The sequence below is a fragment of the Lolium perenne genome, chromosome 3 (assembly GCF_019359855.2).
Source record: "Lolium perenne isolate Kyuss_39 chromosome 3, Kyuss_2.0, whole genome shotgun sequence".
Taxonomy (NCBI): domain Eukaryota; kingdom Viridiplantae; phylum Streptophyta; class Magnoliopsida; order Poales; family Poaceae; genus Lolium; species Lolium perenne.
Genome location: NC_067246.2, coordinates 97268768 through 97290587, shown reverse-complemented (window position 1 = coordinate 97290587; position 21820 = coordinate 97268768). Strand labels below are relative to the sequence as shown.

Below are 21820 nucleotides of genomic sequence, written 5' to 3'. Positions count from 1 at the left end.
GAGCCTGAAGTGGCTGCACTCTAGTCCTAAGAAAATATGCCGTGATTTGGATACCTGATAACTCTTTGCCGCGAGTATTTTGCAACTCACACTACAAGAAATCTGCCATAAGTTGACAAAATAAAGGTGTCACTGAAACGTCAATAATGGCTACTTGTGACGTTACGGTGACGCTTTTAAAAACGTCGAAAGCTGGGAGTCAGCAGTGACTGCTTAAGACGTTCCACTTGAAAACGTCGTAGAGCTTTGTGACGTTTTAAAATGTCATTGACGGCATGACGTTCCCAAAACGTCATGGGCACCTGCCCCCGAGTCCAGCGTGGCAATCCGACGTGGCAAAATTGTGACGAATTAAAAATGTCATTATCTGAATTCAGCCCGGTCCATTCAGCTCCTTATGTGGGCTGAGCCCATTAGTTCTGATTATTTTTTTCAGCTTTGTTGGGCCTTGGCCCGTAACTGGCCCAATTACCTCGTCCTTTTTAGCTTATTTTTTTTTCAACAGCCTTTTTAGCTGCTGTACTTACTAGGCCTAGGCCAATTTTCATTGGGCCGTGGCCTTTTTAGGACCCATTACAGTTTTGGACCGGCAGTCAATAAGAACCAGTCAAGCTCATTATTAGTATGAACATAAAACTTAGCAAATTAATCAATTACATTGCAGTAACAAGAACCAGTCAAGCTCATTATTAGTATGAACATAATTTTTTTGTCACGGTGACTTGGAGCAAAAAGACTCAGTCATGCTCGTTATTACAATATAAACATAAAATTTCACTAGAGTTGTCTTCAGGATCTCCAGCATGTATCTTGCTAGAAAATGATGTTGCACAAGTTGTCTTCAGGTTCTTCGGCTCCAGGTTGTTCCGCAGCAGGTCGTCCTACACAGCCCAGAAACATCGCTTCAGGTCAACCCAAGTAAAATAAGCATCAAGGAACATAGTACACAACAAACTCTTCTTCACAGCAAGATACAACAATCGGAGAGTTGCTGCTTATTATAGATGGCATATAATACAATAGAAGGAATTAAATAGCAGAAAGAACTGAAACTGCATGGATTGTATAGTAGTAGACTGGTAAAACTGTGCAATTAAGTCAACTTAAAACAGAAGACCTAGTCTATTTAGAGTAGGACATATGTAACAGTAACAAAATGAAACACTAGATGCAGATCATGTTCTTTAGAAACAAGCACTGAAATCATTTAGCAAAAGTAAATAATTCAGGGACTACATAATAACTAGCATCCAGATCGTGTAACAAGTTTAAAAAGTTAAAAGACTACTATAACACACAGGTGGTATCAAATTTGCTTGTGGAACAAATACAGGTGGTATACCTAGCTTCAGGTGGTATATTAGAGAAAATGCCACAAATAAGAGAGCCATAAAAATGGCAAGGCTATACTATCAAATTGCAGCAGTCAATAAGCAAAACACGGAGTGAAGGTGACCTGTGTAGCAGATAATGTGTGTATCTAGTAACTATGATTCTATTTTGAAACAGCCCACTTTACATATTTATGTTTAGACATGTGACATTTCACACACTTAAAAATCCATAATCATGCATTCAGGTGGCATGTATAGTAGCAGGATAATGTTGTGATCTGCCAGTAGTGATGCACAATAGCAATGAACAATTGGTTTCATGTACAATGATCTGCCAGTACTGCTTGTCTGCACTAGCATGGAATTTCTCCTGGCTTTGTACGAAAATCTGCAGCACAACATAAATTTTCAGTGTTCATGGCTTCTTGTCATGCACACCGTAAGTTTTACTTAGAACTGAGAAATGCCCGCTCACGTACCTTCTCTCTTTCCCTGCTATGGACCTTATTTGTCTCACAGGTCTGTAGCCTCTTCTCATAGAAAGCTATCTTGAACTCTTCAGCTCCAGCAATTATTTGGGCCCGTAGCTCCTTCTCCTTCCGTTCTTTTTCCTCGAGAACTAAAGCATTTTGCCTGAAACCAGAGTGATGCAGTTAGAGTTCAGATTATAGACAGGGCAGAATCTAATAGTCTACAAGTGAAAAGATAATAAACAAAAATAGTGATGCCATTCAATTGATCAATTCCACAGAGTATTTTATGCCAGCTATCATCAGGTTTCAGGACACATCGCATGGCCATTGACTAAACACATTTTAAAACTAGTTTATCGAGCCGTCCATATGATAACCTTCAGGGCAAAAAAAAAACATACTACAGGCATCACAATGTTCAGATCATGCATAGCGCACAATAAATTTAGGAACAATCACACGACACGATTTCGTTGTTTCTAGAACTGTTGATTTACAGTCATAGATGAAATTAAATAAATAAACAGAGTTGAGGATAGGCATGAAGCAAATCGCAAAAGATGTACCACATGGTGCAGATAAACAATGCAAGAGCAGCATACACGATTATGCCAGGCAAAACAAACAAAGAAACAATCAGAAGTGCAAAACCATGCATGCTTGCAAACGAACAGGCTAGCTTCGTTCCTGCTATCTTACACCTTTGATCTTTTTCACAGAGCTTATTTGGTGATTTGTGTAGTTCAAGCAGAGCAAATTCTTACGGCAGACAAAATGTCTAACATTATGCAGCAGGACAGAAGCATCTGAAAGAGGTGATTTTCATAGAATGTTTACAGAGATATTTTGATTAGTTTGTACTATCATATTATTTGTATGTAAAAAAACCTTAATTGGAATGTTTACAGCAAGGAATGAACATTAACTTAATTGGATCTGGACTAAAAAAATATTCCAGTACGTTAACTGGACCTGGACCAATTTAACATGTATGAGCGAATCTCCATTGTTCAGATTTAGGAGTACAGTATGTTCTTTCGATATGGAACAATTAGATGTCCAGGATAAGACATAATTAGTTTGCAATCTGGTAGTATTAGGAATCCCGTCGTCAAATCCAACCCGTTTCATTGATAGAACATGGAAGTAAATGAGCAAACATGGAAGCAAATCAAATACGTAATCTGGCTCTTGGCTTTGGTGAGCAATGATGAAAATCATCCGTGAAGAAAAAATGGAAAGAACAGAAACATCCATGAATTATGGAACTTATGCAACGCTAGAGGAAGAAAAAATAAACCAATTCAGTCAACGACAAGGCTGAAATTATGGATCTGGAAGCTCTAGTTAGCTTCACAAGCCAGCCACATTTATGCTTACGCACTGGACTTGCATCTTTGCCAACCAAAAAAAGTTAATCCACGAATTACTCTGAGGAGCTGAACAGTGGCAACAGACAAATATGAACGCACGAGTAGTTGCTTGCTATGGGTAATCAGCAGTGTCAAAGCCTGAACTACCTGCAATACTGCAGTTGGACTATCACTAGCAGATTCAGTTCTACGAGCTGAAGCGTCATCAATCTACGCGAAATACAGGTTTTCCACACCGAGATTTCTGAACTAACTGAACTTTAGGGGACATAGCAGGACGACGCGTTAGATCTAACTCCAAGCGCCAGAACCCTAGCGCAGAGAGAAGCATGAGACGGAAACGGCACATGCCAAAACAGATCGGGGGACGGTGCTCACCTGCGCCATTCGCGGACGAGGGCGCCCTCCTCCCTGCCCATCTCGGCGGGCAGGGGCAGGACGGGGCCGCCGTCGTCGCCGCCGAAGTCAGACTCGGGGAAGAAGGGCGAGGGGGAGTACCCCCAGGAGACGTGGCGGACCGGGACGGCGCCGCCGTCCGAGTCGACGGCGATCTCCTCGTCCACGTCCGCGTCGCGCCGGCGTCGGGGAAGGAGGAGTAGCCCGCATCCGCGAAGGAGGGAAATGGCTAGGGTTTCTAGCCGGCAGGGCGGTATGGGTCGGTTTTGTCTGGGTCTGCGTCCGCGTCATCGTGCTCGTGGTTTGGACTGGTCATCGCGCGCGTGGCCAAAATCTTTAGGCGCCAATGGAAAAATCCAGCGCGGCAATTTCGGTTCATGTTTGGTGCGTTGGATGCATTGGACGGTTGAGATCCAAGTCTGGGGCTGATCCTTGGTAGGTTGTTTCCTGGCTTCTGATTGGCTAGATTTTTTTTGGCATGCTAATGACGTTTTGACCTAAATTGCCAATGACGTTTTTGCCCAATAACGTCATGATTTTCTAGGGTTTTGCCCCCCCCGAGTGGCCAAGGACGGTCAAAGCTAGGAACGTCATAAAGTTATGACATTTTGATTTCCAGTCATAAAAAAAACGTCATATTATGGCAGATTTCTTGTAGTGTCATGGATGCGAGTCATCAGGGCTTCTGTCGCTATTTTTTCTTCTTCGGTAGCCTCTGCGTCCCAGGAGCGGCGGCGAAGGATTTTCTCGGCACCATCGAAGGGAGGGATGTTGTCTTCAGCACATCCATGGTTTTCTTCCTGAATGTACAACCACTTCTTGCGCCACCCCTGACTGAGTCAGGAAGTTTGACGTCGAAGTAATCGACGGTGGGGCGAACGGAAATAACAACGCCGCCTATATTATAGGCGACGTTGGGAGAGCCATTACGGCGACAAAAGAAAATGCGCTTCCATAGCGCCCAGTTAGGCTGGACGCCAAGGAAGGCCTCGCAGAGGGTGATGAAAATGGAGATATGGAGGATGGAATTGGGCGTGAGGTGGTGAAGTTGCAGACCGTAAATAAAGAGCAGTCCGCGGAGAAAAGGATGAATGGGGGCGGAAAGACCGCGGATGAGGTGGTCGACAAAACTTACCCGATACCCCATTGGAGGGGTTGGGTAGCTTTCCTCACTAGGGAAGCTCAGCGCTTTGGGCTTCTTGCTGATCCCCAGCTTCTTCAGCAGATTGATGTCCTGGGTGGAAATCTTGGACCTTTCCCACTCCGCGGTTCCCAGATCCACGGCGGCCATTGATGATTCCGGCGTGTTGTGCCTGGTCAAACGACGCGGTGGCATCAACAATGTCGCAGGAATGCAGTTTTGAGAAGATGAGCTTAGGGAATTGTGGAGCGCAGGAGGTTTTGCAGAGGAGAGCACAAGAACGGCGCGAGCGGAAGTGCTCGAGGAAGAAGAAAGGAGATCTTATATAGAGGTGCGGCGAAGCGGCGGACCGTTGGATGGGAAGAGTGCGCGGTAGATGATAGCCACGTGGAAACAAGGGTAAACAAGTATTTTAACATTGGAGAAGTTACGGTACGTGCGCCATAAAAAGTGGAGGATGTGTGTCCCCCACTTGCACGACATGTCAAGATAGTGGATAAATTGGGCCCGCAAGGCAGCGGGAGAAGACTTCTCGCAATTTTTTACTGGCAATCGTGGCTATCGTCAGTAATAACGTCACCTTGGTAGAAGGAAAAATTTGCCTCAACATCTTCATAAAAGGCGACATGGAAAAATAATGCTGAGCCTTTGATCAAATACAAGTTTTTGATCAAATGCTCGGGGGCTACTTTGGAAAAAAGAAAAAGAAAGACAAAATAGAAATGGCGTGAGCCTATGATCAAATACAAATATTTGTTCATAGCCTCGGGGGCTACTCCCATCGGGAGCGCTGTTCGCGCACCCGAGCAATTGTAAAACTTCGGGAGAGGAAAAAAATATAGCGGCATAAGGCGTGGAGCCTACAACCAAGTACAAGTCCTTGGCTGTAGCCTCGGGGGCTACTCCCATCGGGAACGCTGTTCGCGTGCCCGATGAAATTATAAAAAAGAGAAAGAAAGAATGAAAAGAAGAAAGATAGAAGAGCAAAAGAGTATATTTCGAGTTATAAATAACTCTGCATATACTCCCATCGGGAGAGCAATATAAGTCATCTTTGACTCGATAAAATGTGCCATTCCAACAGCCGAATAAGCACTCAACAATATATTCTCAGAACGCCAAAGTTGCGATTAATTTCTGAATGCCGCAAATTTGCGAAGGTAAGACCCCAGATCCGTTCTGTGTGGCGTGGCGCTGTCTCTGACGTCGGTTTGCTACTTTTATCCGTATCAACAGATACGAAGAAAAATCCTAACGGACGCGTTAGGTACCCGATAAATTTTACTGGGACTTGACAGAATGGTAAGACCTTAAGCGGCACCTGTCGAAGTTTACACCAGTATCCCGAGATCATGTCCAGGGACGTGATCTTGAAGTAGGTTTTTGCGGATTGCCACTAGAGCAGTTAACTAGTACCTGATCCGTCAGATGAACTAGCCCCAACTACCATTATCCCTGCACAATATAGAAGTTTATGTGAAGAAATATAGAAAAGTTAAAGTTGCCGAATAAAAATAGACAGTGGAGATTTTCCCTGACTCTACGATTCAAACAAAATCTCGGGGGCTACTGACATAGGCATCCCAAATGGACCTGCCGAAGATAGTACCCGGGGTTTACTGAAGGCCCACTACCCGAAGAATAAGAAGATTCGGAAGCCCAAGATATTATTAAGGAAAGCTAGAGTTGTAATAGGAAGTGTTATTTGTAATCTTGTGGGATGAGTTAGAAACCTTCCCGGACTCTGTAACTTGTACAACACGAATCCCTCGGCTCCGCCTCCTATATAAGGGGGAGTCGAGGGACGAAGAAATCATCGAATCATTGTTTCTCAAACCCTAATTTCATAATCGTCGAGTACTTTTCGGCTGAAACCTTCGAGATCTACTTGCCCTCTACTTCCAACTAAACCCTAGTCTACAACTCGTAGGCATTGACAAGTTAATACCTTGTCAACCGCCAAAATGCTCGCGCACCACCATGCTGAGCCGTCGGTGGTCACCGTCGACGTCCGCCGCGCGCACATGGTTGCCACGCGGGCATCCACATCACCAACCGGGCCCCACTCATCAGCCGCTGTAGCTGGCAGCTCCCTCGGTGAGAAATGACATGTTACATATAACTTGTAAATGGCAGGAAATGATATAACTTGTATAATTCATATCTTCTAATTTGTAACTCGAAATAAAACATGTTACATATGAAAAATGTTCAGAAAATGCAAGCATCATTAATATGACATTCATATACCTGTTTGCATCTCGCATCATGCCTTGTCATGATAGATTTGCATTATCACCTCACATATATATGCGGAGTATTTTGGAATTCCAATTAGGATTTCCCCGCTCTGTTTAATATTGAAGTAGCTGACCCCTGCCATGTCTTTCCCATGCTAATCCACATTTAATATGAGAGGTAGGTAAACAACTTGAACCTAATATTTGTGATATCGGGATTTCGATTCCGCTTAATATGGATAAGTTGCATCGCAACATGTTTTCCATGCCATGCATATCATATCATGATCATGCCAATTCTTTTTCCATAGTAGTAAGATGTGCATCCGTTGGTTGTTGTAGCTATTTGCTTCTTCCCGGATAGGATCATGAAGTGGTGCGGTGAGATACGACAAGTTCTCTTGATGTTCCTCGTCAAGCTTTAATAGGCAAGCATTTTCTAAACTCATGTCTCTGCAGGAGTCGCTCACCTATTTTATTTTGCCTTCTTCCTCATGTTAGCCTTGAGTTGCGTTCTTGTCACGTGTCCTATCCACTTGTTACCTCAAGCAGCTCATATTGCCTCCACCACCCTCCTACAGTTGTTGTTTGGTTACCAGGTCTGCCTTGCGAGTCGTAGTGCATGCTAGTGTTGTTTATATCGTGTTACCGTTATCGCTATCTTATCGGGTTATCAGTTGGGAATCATGACACATGGTTTATGGATATATCTGTTGAGGGTATCATGGTTACTTGTTAATAGTTGTTAGTGGAGGCATCGGTGGGTCAGCTGATCGTTTTATGATGGCTCACTTGTGTTTCTTTAAAACCTAGGACCCCGAGTTCTTGTTATCTGCTCTGAGACTGAGCGCTCTTACCACACGTGGGTATGTTTATTGGGTCTCCCCTCGACCACTGCCGGAATCTACAGCTTTGTCCAGTGGCCAAAACTAGTTTATATCTTTTCCTTTGGTTATTGCGTGCATGCCATCTTGTTACTTATTTACTTTGGGAAGCCCCTGGGTGCTTTGTATCCCTTGTTTCTGGTATGCACGTATAGGTGCGGCACGTGCGTTTATCGCATGCTGAAGTGGGTCATTCGCCCCAGTGTGTGTTTTGACCATCTGAAGCCGTCCTCGCAACAGCTAGGTCCGCTTCGGAGATTCGGTCGGACTTCGATACGGGTTCAACTTAGTTAGGTGGCTTCCTGGACATTGTTGTCGTGAAGGAGAGTGTGTGTCGTGATATCCTTCCTTTGCTCTGTTGGGTTGATCGTGCGTGTGGGCACATTTGGGCACCCTTGCAGGGTTACATCTTATCGATAAGCCGCGTCCGTGGTCATGGATGACTTGGAGCTATATGACTCGACCATAGACAACTTACACCTATTTTTTCATTAATAATAACTTGCGTAGTAAGTTAGCACAACTTCAATAATAAATGGTTAAAACTTGTCAACCGTGTGAGTGCCCTTGCAAGTACTTCCTTGGCAAAGGGGGGAACTCATCGGCTGTGTTATGTTTGCAGAGTATAGAACTGTCAGTTTATGCTCTCTCTCACCTTCTCTGATAGACGACTGTTGTAGAGTGTCTCTATAGGTTTTTAGTGCATGCGCGCTACTGCTTAACCCCACCATAGTGCCTATGACGTCCTCTTGCATCCTCTAAGTCCCCTGCGTGTCTCAATTACAAAGAACAACTGGTTGACGAATGCTTATACTTCTTGAAGTCTTGTTAAGTACGAACCCGTACTTATTGCTGCTTTGGGAAAAAACCGGGCATGTATGAAGATCGGTACGAAGAAGAATGACGCTACCAAGGTTACTCTTCTGGCTTGGCCTGGGCAGGGTTATGGAGGCCACTTAGTTATCTTCTGGAATCTTAGTCCCATTTGTATTCTTATTCGTACTCGGATGTATTTGGCTTTATGTATGATTTGGATCTATGTACTGTATCTATTTGTATCTTGAATCGTTGGAGTCGTTGTTGTAATATATTTGTTTCTTGTGGGCTCTATTGTAATCGTGTTGTAATGTTACTGCTCGTGTTAATTCCTCTGGCTTCACGTGTGTGATCCGTCGCGCACGTCGTGTCGGTGGGCATCTCAGAATCGATATCGTGCGGATTTCGGCGGATTCGCTGGGATCCTCATGGTACCGGTTCTGGGGCGTCACAAGATGGTATCAGATCCTCAGGTTGTCGATACCCCATGGTCCAGTCACCTGTAGGATAACCTTGCCAACGGTCGTTGAGTTTAGAGCCTCCAAACTATTTTCTAAAAATTCATTGGATATATCTGATTAGGTTTGATTTTTCTCCTTACCTATATTCTTTCTCCTCTTATCTATGCGAGTTTTGAGTCTTCTTTCTTATCCGAGTTCTTTCAGTCTTAGGTTTCGACGTGGGTTGGACGATCTTTGCCCCTCATCTCTTATGTCCGATCTTCGGAGGTCCCGAGAGCGCATCATCGATAGCGGAACAACGACTTCTTGTTAGTGGTGTCGCCCGATCAGCATGGATCAAGAACTCTTGTTAGTGGTGTCGAGGAGATCGACATGTCGCCTGAAGATCCGATAGTTCACCTCTCTCCCCCGTACCTTGAGGTGGAACCTCGGGGCGAGGTTCCTTGATAGTGCTGTCGATTGTGTAGCGACCTAGGAAAACCCTCTAATTAGATTTGTTTGTTATTTTCGTTTTGTGCATTATCATGGCATACACATCATATCATTCATGTTCTATTTAACAAAAATAAAATTATTTTATAAACCCTAAATATTTATTTTCCCCATCATATGTTTTTTTATAATAAAACATCCCCTTGTCCTTTCTTTTAAAACCAAACCCTAAGCTATCCAGGCCTCTTTCTCCCCTGGCCCATCTTCCTCTCTTCCTTCTCTCACCCGGTGGCCCATCTCTCTCTCCCAGCCCGAGCAGCCCACCTTCCCCATACCGTTTTGGCAGCCCACTCCTTTTTCTTTTTCCTCTCGACGCGTGTCGTCTTCTCTCAACGAGAGACGCGTGATCTTCCCTGTAGACGTCACTGCACACCACCGCAAGCACCCACAACTCACTTGCTCCCTCCCCCCTCTTATCTCCTACGCGGCAAAACCCTAGGTCACCAACCCTCCCTTCTTCTACCCTCGCACCGCCGCCACCCTCTTCTCCCTCATTTTCATCTTCTCTGCTATGAACCACCCGAGCACCCGCATCAGGCTACCATGGCGCCACCGCTACGGGCGTCCCCGCGTCGACCCGAGGGCACCAGCAGGTCCGCCTCATCCTCGTCTTCCTCCTTGTGTAGTGAATCGAGCCGGGAGACACTCTGCGCGTCGCCATCATCTCCGCCCTCCACCACGGTCGCCAGCGAATTTCTCCGATCCCGGTGCCGCCCGTCCACCTCCGGCCATATCGAACCTTCCTCGAGCTCCCTGGTATTCCAGCGCACCTCCTAGACACCTTCTCTCCTCCCCTTGCTTCTTGTTTCTTCCTCTCCATCGTGGTCACCGTCGCAGCCTCTGTAGGTCCTCGCCGCCGACGCCTCTCCGGTGACCTTCAGGTGTCGGCGCCACCTTCCTCCTGGTCCGTGTTGACGAAGTGTGTTGAACGCGACTCCTCTCGCTTGTTGCAGACTGCCGAAATGCTCACGCGCCACCATGATGAGCCGTCAATGGTCACCGTCGACGTCCGCCGCGCGCGCACATGGTTGCCACGCATGCATCCACATCACCAACCGGGCCCCACTCATCAGTCGCTGTGGCTGGCAGCTCCCTCGGTGAGAAACTTCTCTGCCCAGATCTAGATCTGGCAGTTTTTTCTTTCAGGTCCTTGCAACATTTTGGAATCTAACCTGAGGCCCTCACTTTGTCCCTTTTTGCGAAAACCCCCCTACAGGTCCTGTAATCACCCGCCGTCCTAGTCAGCATCCGTGTCGCCCCCTGGGGCCGCGCGTCATTCCCAGTGGCTGGTTTTCTCCTGGTATAATTCCTTTTCATTTTCTCTGGTTTTTCTGAAAATGGCAGGAAATTATATAACTTGTATAATTCATATCTTCTAATCTGCAACTCGAAATAAAACATGTTACATATGAAAAATGTTCAGAAAAATGCAAGCATCATTAATATGACATTCATATACCTGTTTGCATTCATATATCTATTTGCATCTCGCATCATGTCGTGTCATGATAGATTTTCATTATCACCTCACATATATATGCGGAGTATTTCGGAATTCCAATTAGGATTTCCCCGCTCCGTTTAATATTGAAGTAGCTGACCCATGCCATGTCTTTCCCATGCTAATCCACATTTAATATGTGGGGTAGGTAAACAACTTGAACCTAATATTTGTGTTATCGGGATTTCGTTTCTGCTTAATATGGATAAGTCGCATCGCATCATGTTTGCCATGCCATGCATATCATACCATGGTCATGCCAATTCTTTTGCCGTAGTAGTAAGATGTGCATCCGTTGGTTGTTGTAGAGATTTTCTTCTTCCCGGATAGGATCACGAAGTGGTGCGGTGAGATACGACGAGTTCTCCGGATGTTCCTCGGCAAGCTTTAACAGGCAAGCATTTCCTAAACTCCTGTCTCTGCAGGAGTCACTCACCTATTTTATTTTGCCTTCTCCCTCATGCTAGCCTTGAGTTGCATTCTTGTCACGTGTCCTATCCACTTGTTACCTCAAGCAGCCCATATTGCCTCCACCCTCCTACAACTGTTGTTTGGTTACCGGGTCTGCCTTGTGAGTCGTAGTGCATGCTAGTGTTGTTTATATTGTGTTATTGTTATCGCTATATTATCGGGTTATCAGTTGGGAATCATGACACATGGTTTATGGATATATCTGTTGAGGGTATCATGGTTACTTGTTAATAGTTGTTAGCGGAGGCATCGGTGGGTCAGCTGATCATTTTACGACGTCTCGCTTGTGTTTCTTTAAAACCTAGGACCCGAGTTCTTGTCATCTGTTCTGAGACTGAGCGCTCTAACCACACGTGGGTATGTTTATTGGTTCTCCCCTCGACCACTGCCGGAATCTACAGCTTTGTCCAGTGGCCACAACTAGTTTATATGTTTTCCTTTAGTTATTGCGTGCATGCCAGCTTGTTAATTATTTACTTTGGGAAGCCCCTGGGTGCCTTGTATCCCTTGTTTCTGGTATGCACGTATAGGAGCAGCACTTGCGTTTATCGCATGCTGAAGCAGGTCATTCGCCTCATTGTGTGTTTTGACCCTCGGAAGCTGTCCTCGCAACAACTAGGTCCGCTTCGGAGATTCGGCCGGACTTTGATACGGGTTCAACTTAGTTATGTGGCTTCCTGGATATTGTTGTCGTGAAGGAGAGTGCGTGTCGTGATATCCTTCCTTTGCCCGGTTGGGTTGATCGTGCGTGTGGGCACATTTGGGCACCCCCTCCAGGGTTAATAATAGGGGGTGTATCGTAGTACTTTCGATAAATAAGAGTGTCGAACCCAACGAGGAGCAGAAGGTGTTGATAAGCAGTTTCGATGAAGGATTCGCTGTAAATGCTCACAGACAAGTATTCAGGGGGTTTTGATATAGCAGATAAATAAAGTACAAGTAAGTAAAATGCGAGAGTAATAATTGCAGCGAGTGGCCCAATCCTTTTTAGCACAAAGGACAAGCCGGTTTGTTTACTTATGATGACCAAACGTTCTTGAGGACACACGGGAATTTAGTCTAGTGCTTTCGCTTCATATAGTTGATTAATCTTCATTGTTTTGATAAGTGTTGTGTGGGTGAACCTATGCTAATGCATCGCCCTTCCTAGGACTAATACATACTTGTGATTATACCCCTTGCAAGCATCCGCAAATACAAGAAAGTAATTAAGATAAATCTAACCACAGCCTTAAACTCTGAGATCCTGCTATCCCTCCTGCATCGATATACCAATGGGGGTTCAGGTTGCTGTCACTCCGGCAACCCCACAATTAGCAAACGAATACAAGATGCATTCCCCTAGGCCCATAAAGGTGAAGTATCATGTAGTCGACGTTCACATGACACCACTAGAAGAATAACACCACAACTTAAATATCAAACCATTAAATATTACTCAACATAGTTCACTACTAACATTTAGACTTCACCCATGTCCTCAAGAACTAAACAAACTACTCACGAGACATCATATGGAACATGATCAGAGGTGATATGATGATGAATAACAATCTGAACATAAACCTTGGTTCAATGGTTTCACTCAATAGCATCAATAACAAAGAGTAATCAACACCGGGAGAGTTTCCCCTATGAAATAATCAAGATTCAACCCTAGATGTTACAGCGGTGACGAGGTGCAGCGGTGGAGATGACGGTGACGGTGGTGGAGATGATGGTGATGATGATCCCAATGAAGTCCAGCTCGATGGTGGTGACGATGGCGTCGATTTCCCCCTCCGGGAGGGAATTTCCCCGGCGGATTTCAGCCTGCCGGAGAGCTCTTTTCTCTCTGGTGTTTTCCGCCCCGCAGAGGCGGCTGTGTCTATTCGCGATTATCCCCAGTGCCTTAGGTTTTCGGGTAGATGAAGTACGCGAAAGAGAGATGGCCGAGGGGGGCTGTGGGCCCCCTCCCCACAAGGCGGCGCGGCCAGGGTGGAGCCCGCGCCGGCCTATGGGGGGCCATGGCGGCCCTCCCCGGCCCCTCCTTTTGGCTGGCTCATTCTTCTGGAGAAATAAGACTTTCGGTGTATTTTCCGTCAATTGTTGATCTTCAGAAATATTGCATTCTGGCGGTGCTTATTCCAGCAGAATCCTGACTCCAGTGAGTGATTCTCCAATAATCATGAAACATGCAAAATAGGTGAAATAACATAAGTATCATCTCTAAATATAAAATATATCAATGAATAACAGTAAATTATGATATAAAATAGTGATGCAAAATGGACGTATCAGACGCCACTGGGTTATCTTCATGACTCTTAGTCCCATTTGTATTCTTATCCATACTCGGATGTATTTGGCTTTATGTATGATTTGGATCTTTGTATTGTATCTATTTGTATCTTGACTCGTTGGAGTCGTTGTTGTAATATATATGTTTCTTGTGGGCTTTGTTGTAATCCTGTTGTAATGTTACCGCTCGTGTTAATTCCTCTGGCATCACGTGTGTGATCCGTCGCGCACGTCGTGTCGGAGGGCGTCTCAAAATCGATATCGTGCGGATTTCAGTGGATTCGCTGGGATCCTCATGGTACCAGTTTTGGGGCGTCACAGTTGTTTCGTTCCTTTTAAGTTCTTATTGAATCTTATATTCAACGGCACCTCACATCATTAGTGAACTAATATATAGATTCGGGTACTGAGTAGCTGACATGTATTCTGACATTGAAAAATTCTCAGAAAAGATTTTTCGATAGGCCTATTCTTTTAGGTAGATCATGTAATCACTACAGGATAACTAGAAACGGAGAGAAAAAGACAGACCTTAGTAAAACCACAAAGGTACCTCTAGAACTAAAACAAAGAGTCCTAAGATATTTTGGTCTCTCAGGTTTCGATTTCTGAAGCGCGGATCTTCTCTGCCTTGCCCGTGTGGAGCTGAACTTATGCAGGATCTTCGATCTTCATCATGCGTTGACGGATGAGGACCAGGTCTCCTAGGCTCTGGAGCCGTCGGGTGTGTACTCTGCCGACTCCATGTATCTCAGATTGTCACAGGGGGCGACAGTCACTTACTTTAAGGAGGTTTGGAGCACTAGCCCCCATTAAGATTAGAGTCTTACTCTGGCAACTCATACGGGGGAGACTCCCATCGGCAGAGCAGGTGGCCCGGAGGAATGGTCCCTCGGATGGCAGTTGTGCACTGTGTGGCGGGTTGGAAGATGGTGAACACATCTTTTTCAGATGCCACCTTGCTCGCTTCATGTGGGCAGGGGTTAGGGAACTCCTCTCATGCAACTCGAACCCAACAGGGGTTGGAGACTTTACTACCCTTGTCCAAGGTCTCTCGTTCTCCTTACGTAGGCTATCTTGGTTTACTTTTGCGGCTTTATGTTGGATGCTTTGGAACAGCCGTAACAAGCTAGCAATGGAAGGGAAGACGATCTCCAGCCCAGCTAACGCTTTATACAAAATGTACATCTACGGAGGGACAGAGCACTTTTGGACGAGGTGCGGGATGGGGTTAGATGACTCCATGCGAGAAAGGGGGGGGGGGGGGGAGGACAAGATGCTTCGACGCCATAGCTGCTACTCTTGTTATTTGTATTGTCTTGGGTGCGTGATGTTGTTTCTCCTTTCATGGACGCCGGGAGTTTGATGTTGTGTGGTGTTGGTGTGTTGTGTACCAGACTTGACTATATTGTATCCGTGGATATTGCCGTGAGAGCTTTATTTATAAATCCGGGCCGTGGGCCTTATGTTTAAAAAAGTGTGGCAGCGGCAGAAAGGAAAGAGCAACATGACTATGTTCACACAAAATAAAACAGATATTTGAATCGCCACCATATTCCTTGAACACGCAATAAGAATCCTCCCGTGAGGTGGGATCGAATTATAATCACTGAAGATGGTAAGTATTTCTGAAGAAAGTATCAACTACACTTATGATATTCCATTTAAGAGCTCTGTACTTCGAGGAAATATATATGAGACAGAGCAACTCAGAACAGAAGACAGGGTGTGTGTCTTTTCATATGTTTAGTCATCTTTGGTGCTGCCCACTCAAATATGTACGTAGCTAGTATACTGGTTCGCGGAAGGAATTCAAATAAATGGTAAAGAAGCGGTTTTGGACTAAACACATTTCACAATAATAGAATTATAGAAAAAAACATCATAGTCTCTGGACTATTACTCTTTCTCAGTCAACTATCAAAATAATTATAGTGCTGAAGACTCATCTTTAAGAAATAAACGAAAACAAAACGATTTTCATCCAAACTATTAGTCGAAGTAGTCAACACACATAATAAATTATATATTGTAGCACACATAAAACTAGACTTGAAACATAAGTTTTATGTTAATAAAATAAATAATTGGAAAATATAGTTTGTAAGATGGTCACTCATCCACCAGACTATTGAAACATTGTGTATCAAATAATGTACACAGATAACATATTTTAATGCTACTCTAGTAGCATTAATTTATATTTATATAGATATAAAAAAATTCTAAAATAATAACAAAATTGCTGTAAATCAGACGCCTTAGACTTATTAAATCTCAGTCACCTAATCAATCATTAAATTAAGTGCATTAAGATTTGTGGATTCTTGTTGTTTTGTGTTGGCGTCATTTTCTCCACAGGCGCTTCACCTTTTGTTTTCCGCAGGCTGTCACTTGTTGTTTTGTCATGGCTGCTTTGCTTATGCGTGCATGTAGCATGGCGTTTAGCATTTTTTTTTTTGAGGTTTGCCGTTTTTTGTGCTTTGCTTGTTCTTTGTAAGAAAAAACAATAGCCACACATGTGATGCAACTGAGAAAAATAACCTGGTCCATTTGATTACATCCCGATTCGTGCTAATTTAGGAAGTTACATACTGGTCGTAACTGAGATTTTTTGAGATTTTTCGAGTTGCAGGTGGATCGCAACTGAGATTTATCCTATTTATATGTGGGTCGCAACCTAGAGTTTCTCTAATTGCATATGGGTCACAACTGGATTTTTCCCACCTGAATTTTTTACTAGTTGCATGGAGGTTGCAACTGAAGATTTTCCAAGTTGCATTTGGGTCCGGACTAAGATTTTTCTAGTTGCATTTGCGTCGCAACTGAGATTTTTTCAGTTTGCCTGTGGGTCGCAACTGAGCTTTCCCAGTTGCACGTGTGTCGGAACTAAGATCCTTTTAGTTGCATTTGGGTCGCAACTGTGATTTCTCATTTGCATGTGGGTTGCAACTGAGATATTCCCAGTTGCACGTGGATCGCAACTGAGATTTTCCAAATTGCATGTGAGTCGAAACTAAGATTTTTCTTAGTTGCATTTGGGTCGCAACTGAGATTTCCCAGCTGCATGTGGGTCGAAACTAAGATTTTTTCCAGCTGCATGTGGGTTGCAACTTAGATTTTATCCAATTGCATCTATGTCGCAACTGCGATTTTTCTAGTTGGATTTGGGTCGCAAGTGAGATTTCCCCAGTTACGCGTAGGTCGCAACTGAGATTTTCAGTTACATGTGGATCGCAACTAAGATTTTTTTAGTTGTACGTAGATCGCAATTGATATTTTTTCGTTCTATGTAGATTTGCATTTTTTTTTTCTTGTTACACGTGGATATATGGGTTGCAACTGTTAACGAAAATGGATATTTTTCAGACGCTCCCTTGTTCACCAGCAGCGAGAAAGGCACGTCGAGACGAAGAAAAAGAATCCCGTATGTTGCAAGCTGGCACGCTACATAGTAAGAAAAGAAAAGAGCCATATCCATTAGTACTGGAACTAATCCAAGTACCAAACGCTGAACCAGCACACTGCCATGACGTCAGTCGCCTGCCGCGCCCAAATAATAATTGTGCATGCAGTATTATGAATAAAATCAGAAGACATGATGACATTAAAAAATGTGTCCAATGCTTGTTTATAAATATCACAAGATCTCCTTTTTCTTACAATTGAAAACTAATAAGAACGTAAAAAATTTCTAAGAATAGAAAATACCTATAGCTTTTCTAACAAAAAATAACTTCTCATAAGTAAACTATTATCTCTCAATTTCAAATTCTCACATTTTTTCACTGATCGATGCTAACAGAAAAATTAGATATGTACACATGAGAAAATTGAAACGCACTAGCCTGATCTAATTAAATATATATGCATCTAGATGTGGATACTCCTAGTTGTTTCGTGCATGTCTACAAGTTAGGCAAAACATAAACCAGACTAGTACGTGTGTGTCGGAATAATTCAATCAAACAGGGCAAGTGGCTCTTCGATTAGACATAATTTCTCTCACATCCTCCATACGCATATCACGCCATTGCTGCACAATGTCCTCCGAGATATTCATGGCATCCATGGATACCCCTAGAAGTCCACGCTTTGAGAACCCAGCAGCATAGAGGCCATTTTTGCCTTTCCACTCGTTCGATTTTTTTGGGAACCCATCTTCCTCCGAGAAAAAATCTTTGTCCTGTGTATACAAGATTAAACTATTTAAAGTTTGGTTTATTTAGTTATAAATTTGAATAGGTTAAGTAGGATATGTGTGTACCTTCAACCAATAAGGTACATTACTTCTATAACCGGTGGCAAGGATAACAACATCAAAGCTCTCTATCCTTCCATCTATAAATTCCACATCCTGATCATGAAAGCGCCGCATCCCTGGAAAAACCTACATCATCCAAGAAGATATGATTATACAAGATAATGTGACTAGATATAATGAGATTATTAGTGATTATAAAAGATAAATTACCTGTATATTTCCAGATTTAATCTTGGCTATAGTTCCAACGTCAAGGACTGGCGTTTTTCCAGACACGGCCTTGAGCTCCATAGGACCAATTCTAGGCCGAGTGATACCAATGCGAGTTGTATCACCAATAATTACGCGTGACATCATGAGGAGAATACGATCCACTGTCTGTACATGCAACCATTTGAGAAGCCACACAGACATCCCAAAAGTTGACCGCCCTAGCATTTCTCTGGGTAATACATGGACCTAAAAACACAAGATGTTTTATCTCCCAACATCACTGGCAAATTATACATTGTTAAATAGATTCTTACTTATATTTAATTGGGTACTATAGGTGAACACCAAATGATGAAGTAAATTAAAGTGACCCTTACTTTTGTTTTGTTCATCACATTGGCATATTACTTAAGTGGAGGAAGTGGCATAAGAAATGTAAAGCTCGTGGGAAAAAATAGCAGTTATGACCACTTGTTGATATATTAGAAGTGCTTAAAAAGGTACACATGTTCCTTTCGTGTAAATATGCTTAGGGATGTCAAATGTTTTTACTGTTCATAATGGTGTGCAACTCACTTTCGAATGAGAAATAAATAAACAACAAAGATCGAAAGAATATATAGATGATATAGAGTCTATTCTCAAAGAGTTAAAGTAAAACAAAATCAAAAGTACATGTCTCATAATAGTATTCAAAACTACACAAATTAGTGCTCAGGTTTTAGCATGAACAATCATTTACAAAAAATACAACCAACTACAGTATATCCTAAGAGGTTAACTTAGAAGTTTGTACGCAGTCGTGTAATGTGGTGGAAATCTAGCTGGATATATATTTGCATTACATAATATTCTCAAACTCATATTCCGTGTCTCAACCTATCTAAGTGAACTTTTAGACAGAAAACAGGGTCATGTTTACTGACATCGTTATGATCTATATTTAATTGCAAAAAAATATCCTCACCTTGTCACGGACAACCATGGACGCACGCGCATTGTGGTTGGAGAGATCGAGAGACACTTCCATACCGGAGTTGCCACAGCCGACGACGAGCACGCGCTTGTCAGCATATCCTTCACCGCTGCGGTAGTCGCTGGAGTGCATGAGTTGTCCCTTGAACCTTGCGCTGCCTTCGATCTCCGGAACCACCGGCTCGGCGTTCTCTCCGGTGGCCACTACAAGCCACTTGCAGCGGTACATGTTTACGTTTCCGGCGAGCTTGGGCTGCTCGCCGCCGCTTGCCAGCGAGGTGACCCCCTTTGTGCGAACCCACCAGGAGTCCCCATTGAATTCAGCGCTGATAACTGCCTCCCGAAACTTTGGCTCGATGCCGAACGTCGTCGCGTAGGACTCCAGATACTCAAGAAACTGCTCCCTCGTCGGGTAAGTGGGGAAGTCCACCGGGAAGGGCATAAGGGGAAGCTCGCAGAATTTCTTGGGGAGATGGAGACATAACCTGTCGTATGTGCGATGCCGCCATAGTGAGCCGATGCAGTTGCACCTCTCGATCAGCACATACGGCACACCAGCCAGTCCGAGCAGCGCCGCCGTTGCCAAGCCCGCCGGCCCAGCACCTATGATCACCACGAGCTTATCGGTGAAGCCCACCGGGAAGCCGGTGGCCGGCGGCGCGCCGGGGTTGCAGTACAAGGGGTCATGCGACCTCTTCCCTTCAGTCTCAGAGAAGCAATCCATGCGGCCGGTGGTGCGGGGTGGCGTCGTCGAAGCTAGTGGCTGCTGCTGTCTACTGTGTTGAAAAGAAGGAATTCGGATATATATGGATCATGGCTTCAGACTTGTTTCTCACCGGCGAAGGCATGCAGTGGAGGATGGCATGGAGAGGTTGAGAGTGCCGCTAGCGAAGGAGTGTTCCTAATTTAGTAACACCGATGGGAATCTAGGCCGGATATGCAACTAGTATCTCTCTCTCGGCTTGTCTCCGGCGCCCCAGAGAAGTAGGAAGTGGCCTCTTCGTTCAACGGCATTTCGATCTTGGATGGGTGCTCTTGTGGATATGCATGCATGGATCCCCTCAACAACTGGATCGAGTTGCAGCTAGCACTTACCACCTGACCAGGGTCGGTGTTAGATGCGGCCTGGCTGCGCACTTAGCTGGGATTTTGGGGCCTGTTCGGATAATTACTAGCATGTGGTTATCGGTCGATTGTTGAGATGTGGAGCAGCGCGAGACTAGGAGGAGGAGAGGTGGAGCTGAGATTTCGGCCGGTTTTCAGAGGAGAGGATCAGGGGAGGGAGGGAGGGAGAAGAGATGAGGAAGACAGAGGAGACGAGATCGAGGAAGATGGTTTATATTCGGTTTCTTTGTTTGTTCTCGCTCGGCACGACCTTTGATATCGACGTGGATCGTTAGTGGTTCCCGTGTCGACTGCTTTTGCGCATGATTGTTTTGGTACTTGTGTTCGCCCGCGATGGGATCGATCCATGTGCCGCTGAACCCTGTTTATCGCTGAACCTGAAGCCATTTTCTTGAGAGAAAACTCTGGTTAGATATGGTTGTTGCGGATATGATCTGTTTGATCTTAGTTACCCGTTCATGCATGGGATCGTTCGTCGCTCCGTTATATCAGATCGAGTCTCCAGGGGAATATTCGTGTCCGGATAAGAATGGCTTAATTTGTTACGAATTCATTTGGATAAAGATTAACCATCTACCACGAAACGCGTCTGTTTTCCCCCTGATGAAAAACAAACTCTTTACCAAACGGAACAGCATTTATGCATCGCAATGGAAACGTAACACGCATATATTTTAGAAAGAAAGAAAAAAGAAAATAACGAACGTACGGGGTAGCAAGTCCCACCAACTTATAATGAACTCAAATAGTACTGTAGAAAGCATCAGAAACAGACCTGAGATGTTCATTCGTTGACACAAAGGTACACCTGAGCGTGATGTGCCAGTGGATCTGGATACGCTCTACCAAACATCACAATAGGGCGATCGAGTCGCGCGTGTATCGCTGTATCAGGGTCTTGATCTTGTCGGAGTCCAAACTATGACAAAACTTAATCATCATCTTGAATGATAAACCTCCTGGGTTCAAAAGGCTCTTCCATATGGCGAGCTGTCGAATCAGCAAGGTGTAAGCATCATTACATCACAAATACTAAAATCTATCCCTTTAGAGAATACAGGTACTAAAATATATCTAGAAGCTTTTAGGCTTTGCCCCAATAAAGAGTGTATATACAAGGACAATCACTAATACTCAATTAAGCAAGCACTAAGTAGATTGCAAGGTTCCTCACGGGGTGATAGGAGGATTCCTAGCGCGGAGTTCGAATATATATCATCGTTTAGTGTGTGCATATGCTTAGAACCTAGCTTCCATGACAATTAAAGCATCGTTAGTTTCTTTAAGAGAAATTTATTTAAGTAAATGAGCCCGCTTTACAAAAGTTTGAAGGAAAAGTGAAACGGATGAAAACGGTTGCAAGTGCTCTGTACAGAACGTG

General features: G+C 44.2%; 1 protein-coding gene and 1 pseudogene across 1 annotated transcript; both read right to left on the bottom strand.

Annotated features, from left to right (window-relative positions):
• Nucleotides 1-1249: 1249 nt before the first annotated feature.
• Nucleotides 1250-6743, bottom strand: LOC127338298 (clathrin light chain 1-like; annotated as a pseudogene).
• A 10726-nt stretch (nucleotides 6744-17469) lies between these two features.
• LOC127341957 (indole-3-pyruvate monooxygenase YUCCA4) lies at nucleotides 17470-20610 on the bottom strand. The gene is made up of 4 exons (XM_051367899.2): nucleotides 19307-20610; nucleotides 18337-18585; nucleotides 18130-18252; nucleotides 17470-18048 (listed from the first exon to the last, which is right to left on the bottom strand). The coding sequence occupies exons 1-4, from the start codon at nucleotides 20036-20038 to the stop codon at nucleotides 17827-17829; spliced, it is 1326 nt and encodes a 441-aa protein (XP_051223859.1). The 5' UTR covers nucleotides 20039-20610; the 3' UTR covers nucleotides 17470-17826.
• Between the last annotated feature and the right edge of the window lie 1210 nt (nucleotides 20611-21820).

Bases quoted from the DNA above. Each gene is read 5' to 3' on its own strand.
- LOC127341957 (XM_051367899.2), bottom strand. From the start codon at position 20,038: ATGGATTGCTTCTCTGAGACTGAAGGGAAGAGGTCGCATGACCCCTTG. The intron at 18,586-19,306 runs GTGAGGATATTT...TTGTGTTTTTAG, and splicing joins CCATGGTTGTCCGTGACAAG to GTCCATGTATTACCCAGAGA. The intron at 18,049-18,129 runs GTACACACATAT...TTGTATACACAG, and splicing joins ATGTACCTTATTGGTTGAAG to GACAAAGATTTTTTCTCGGA.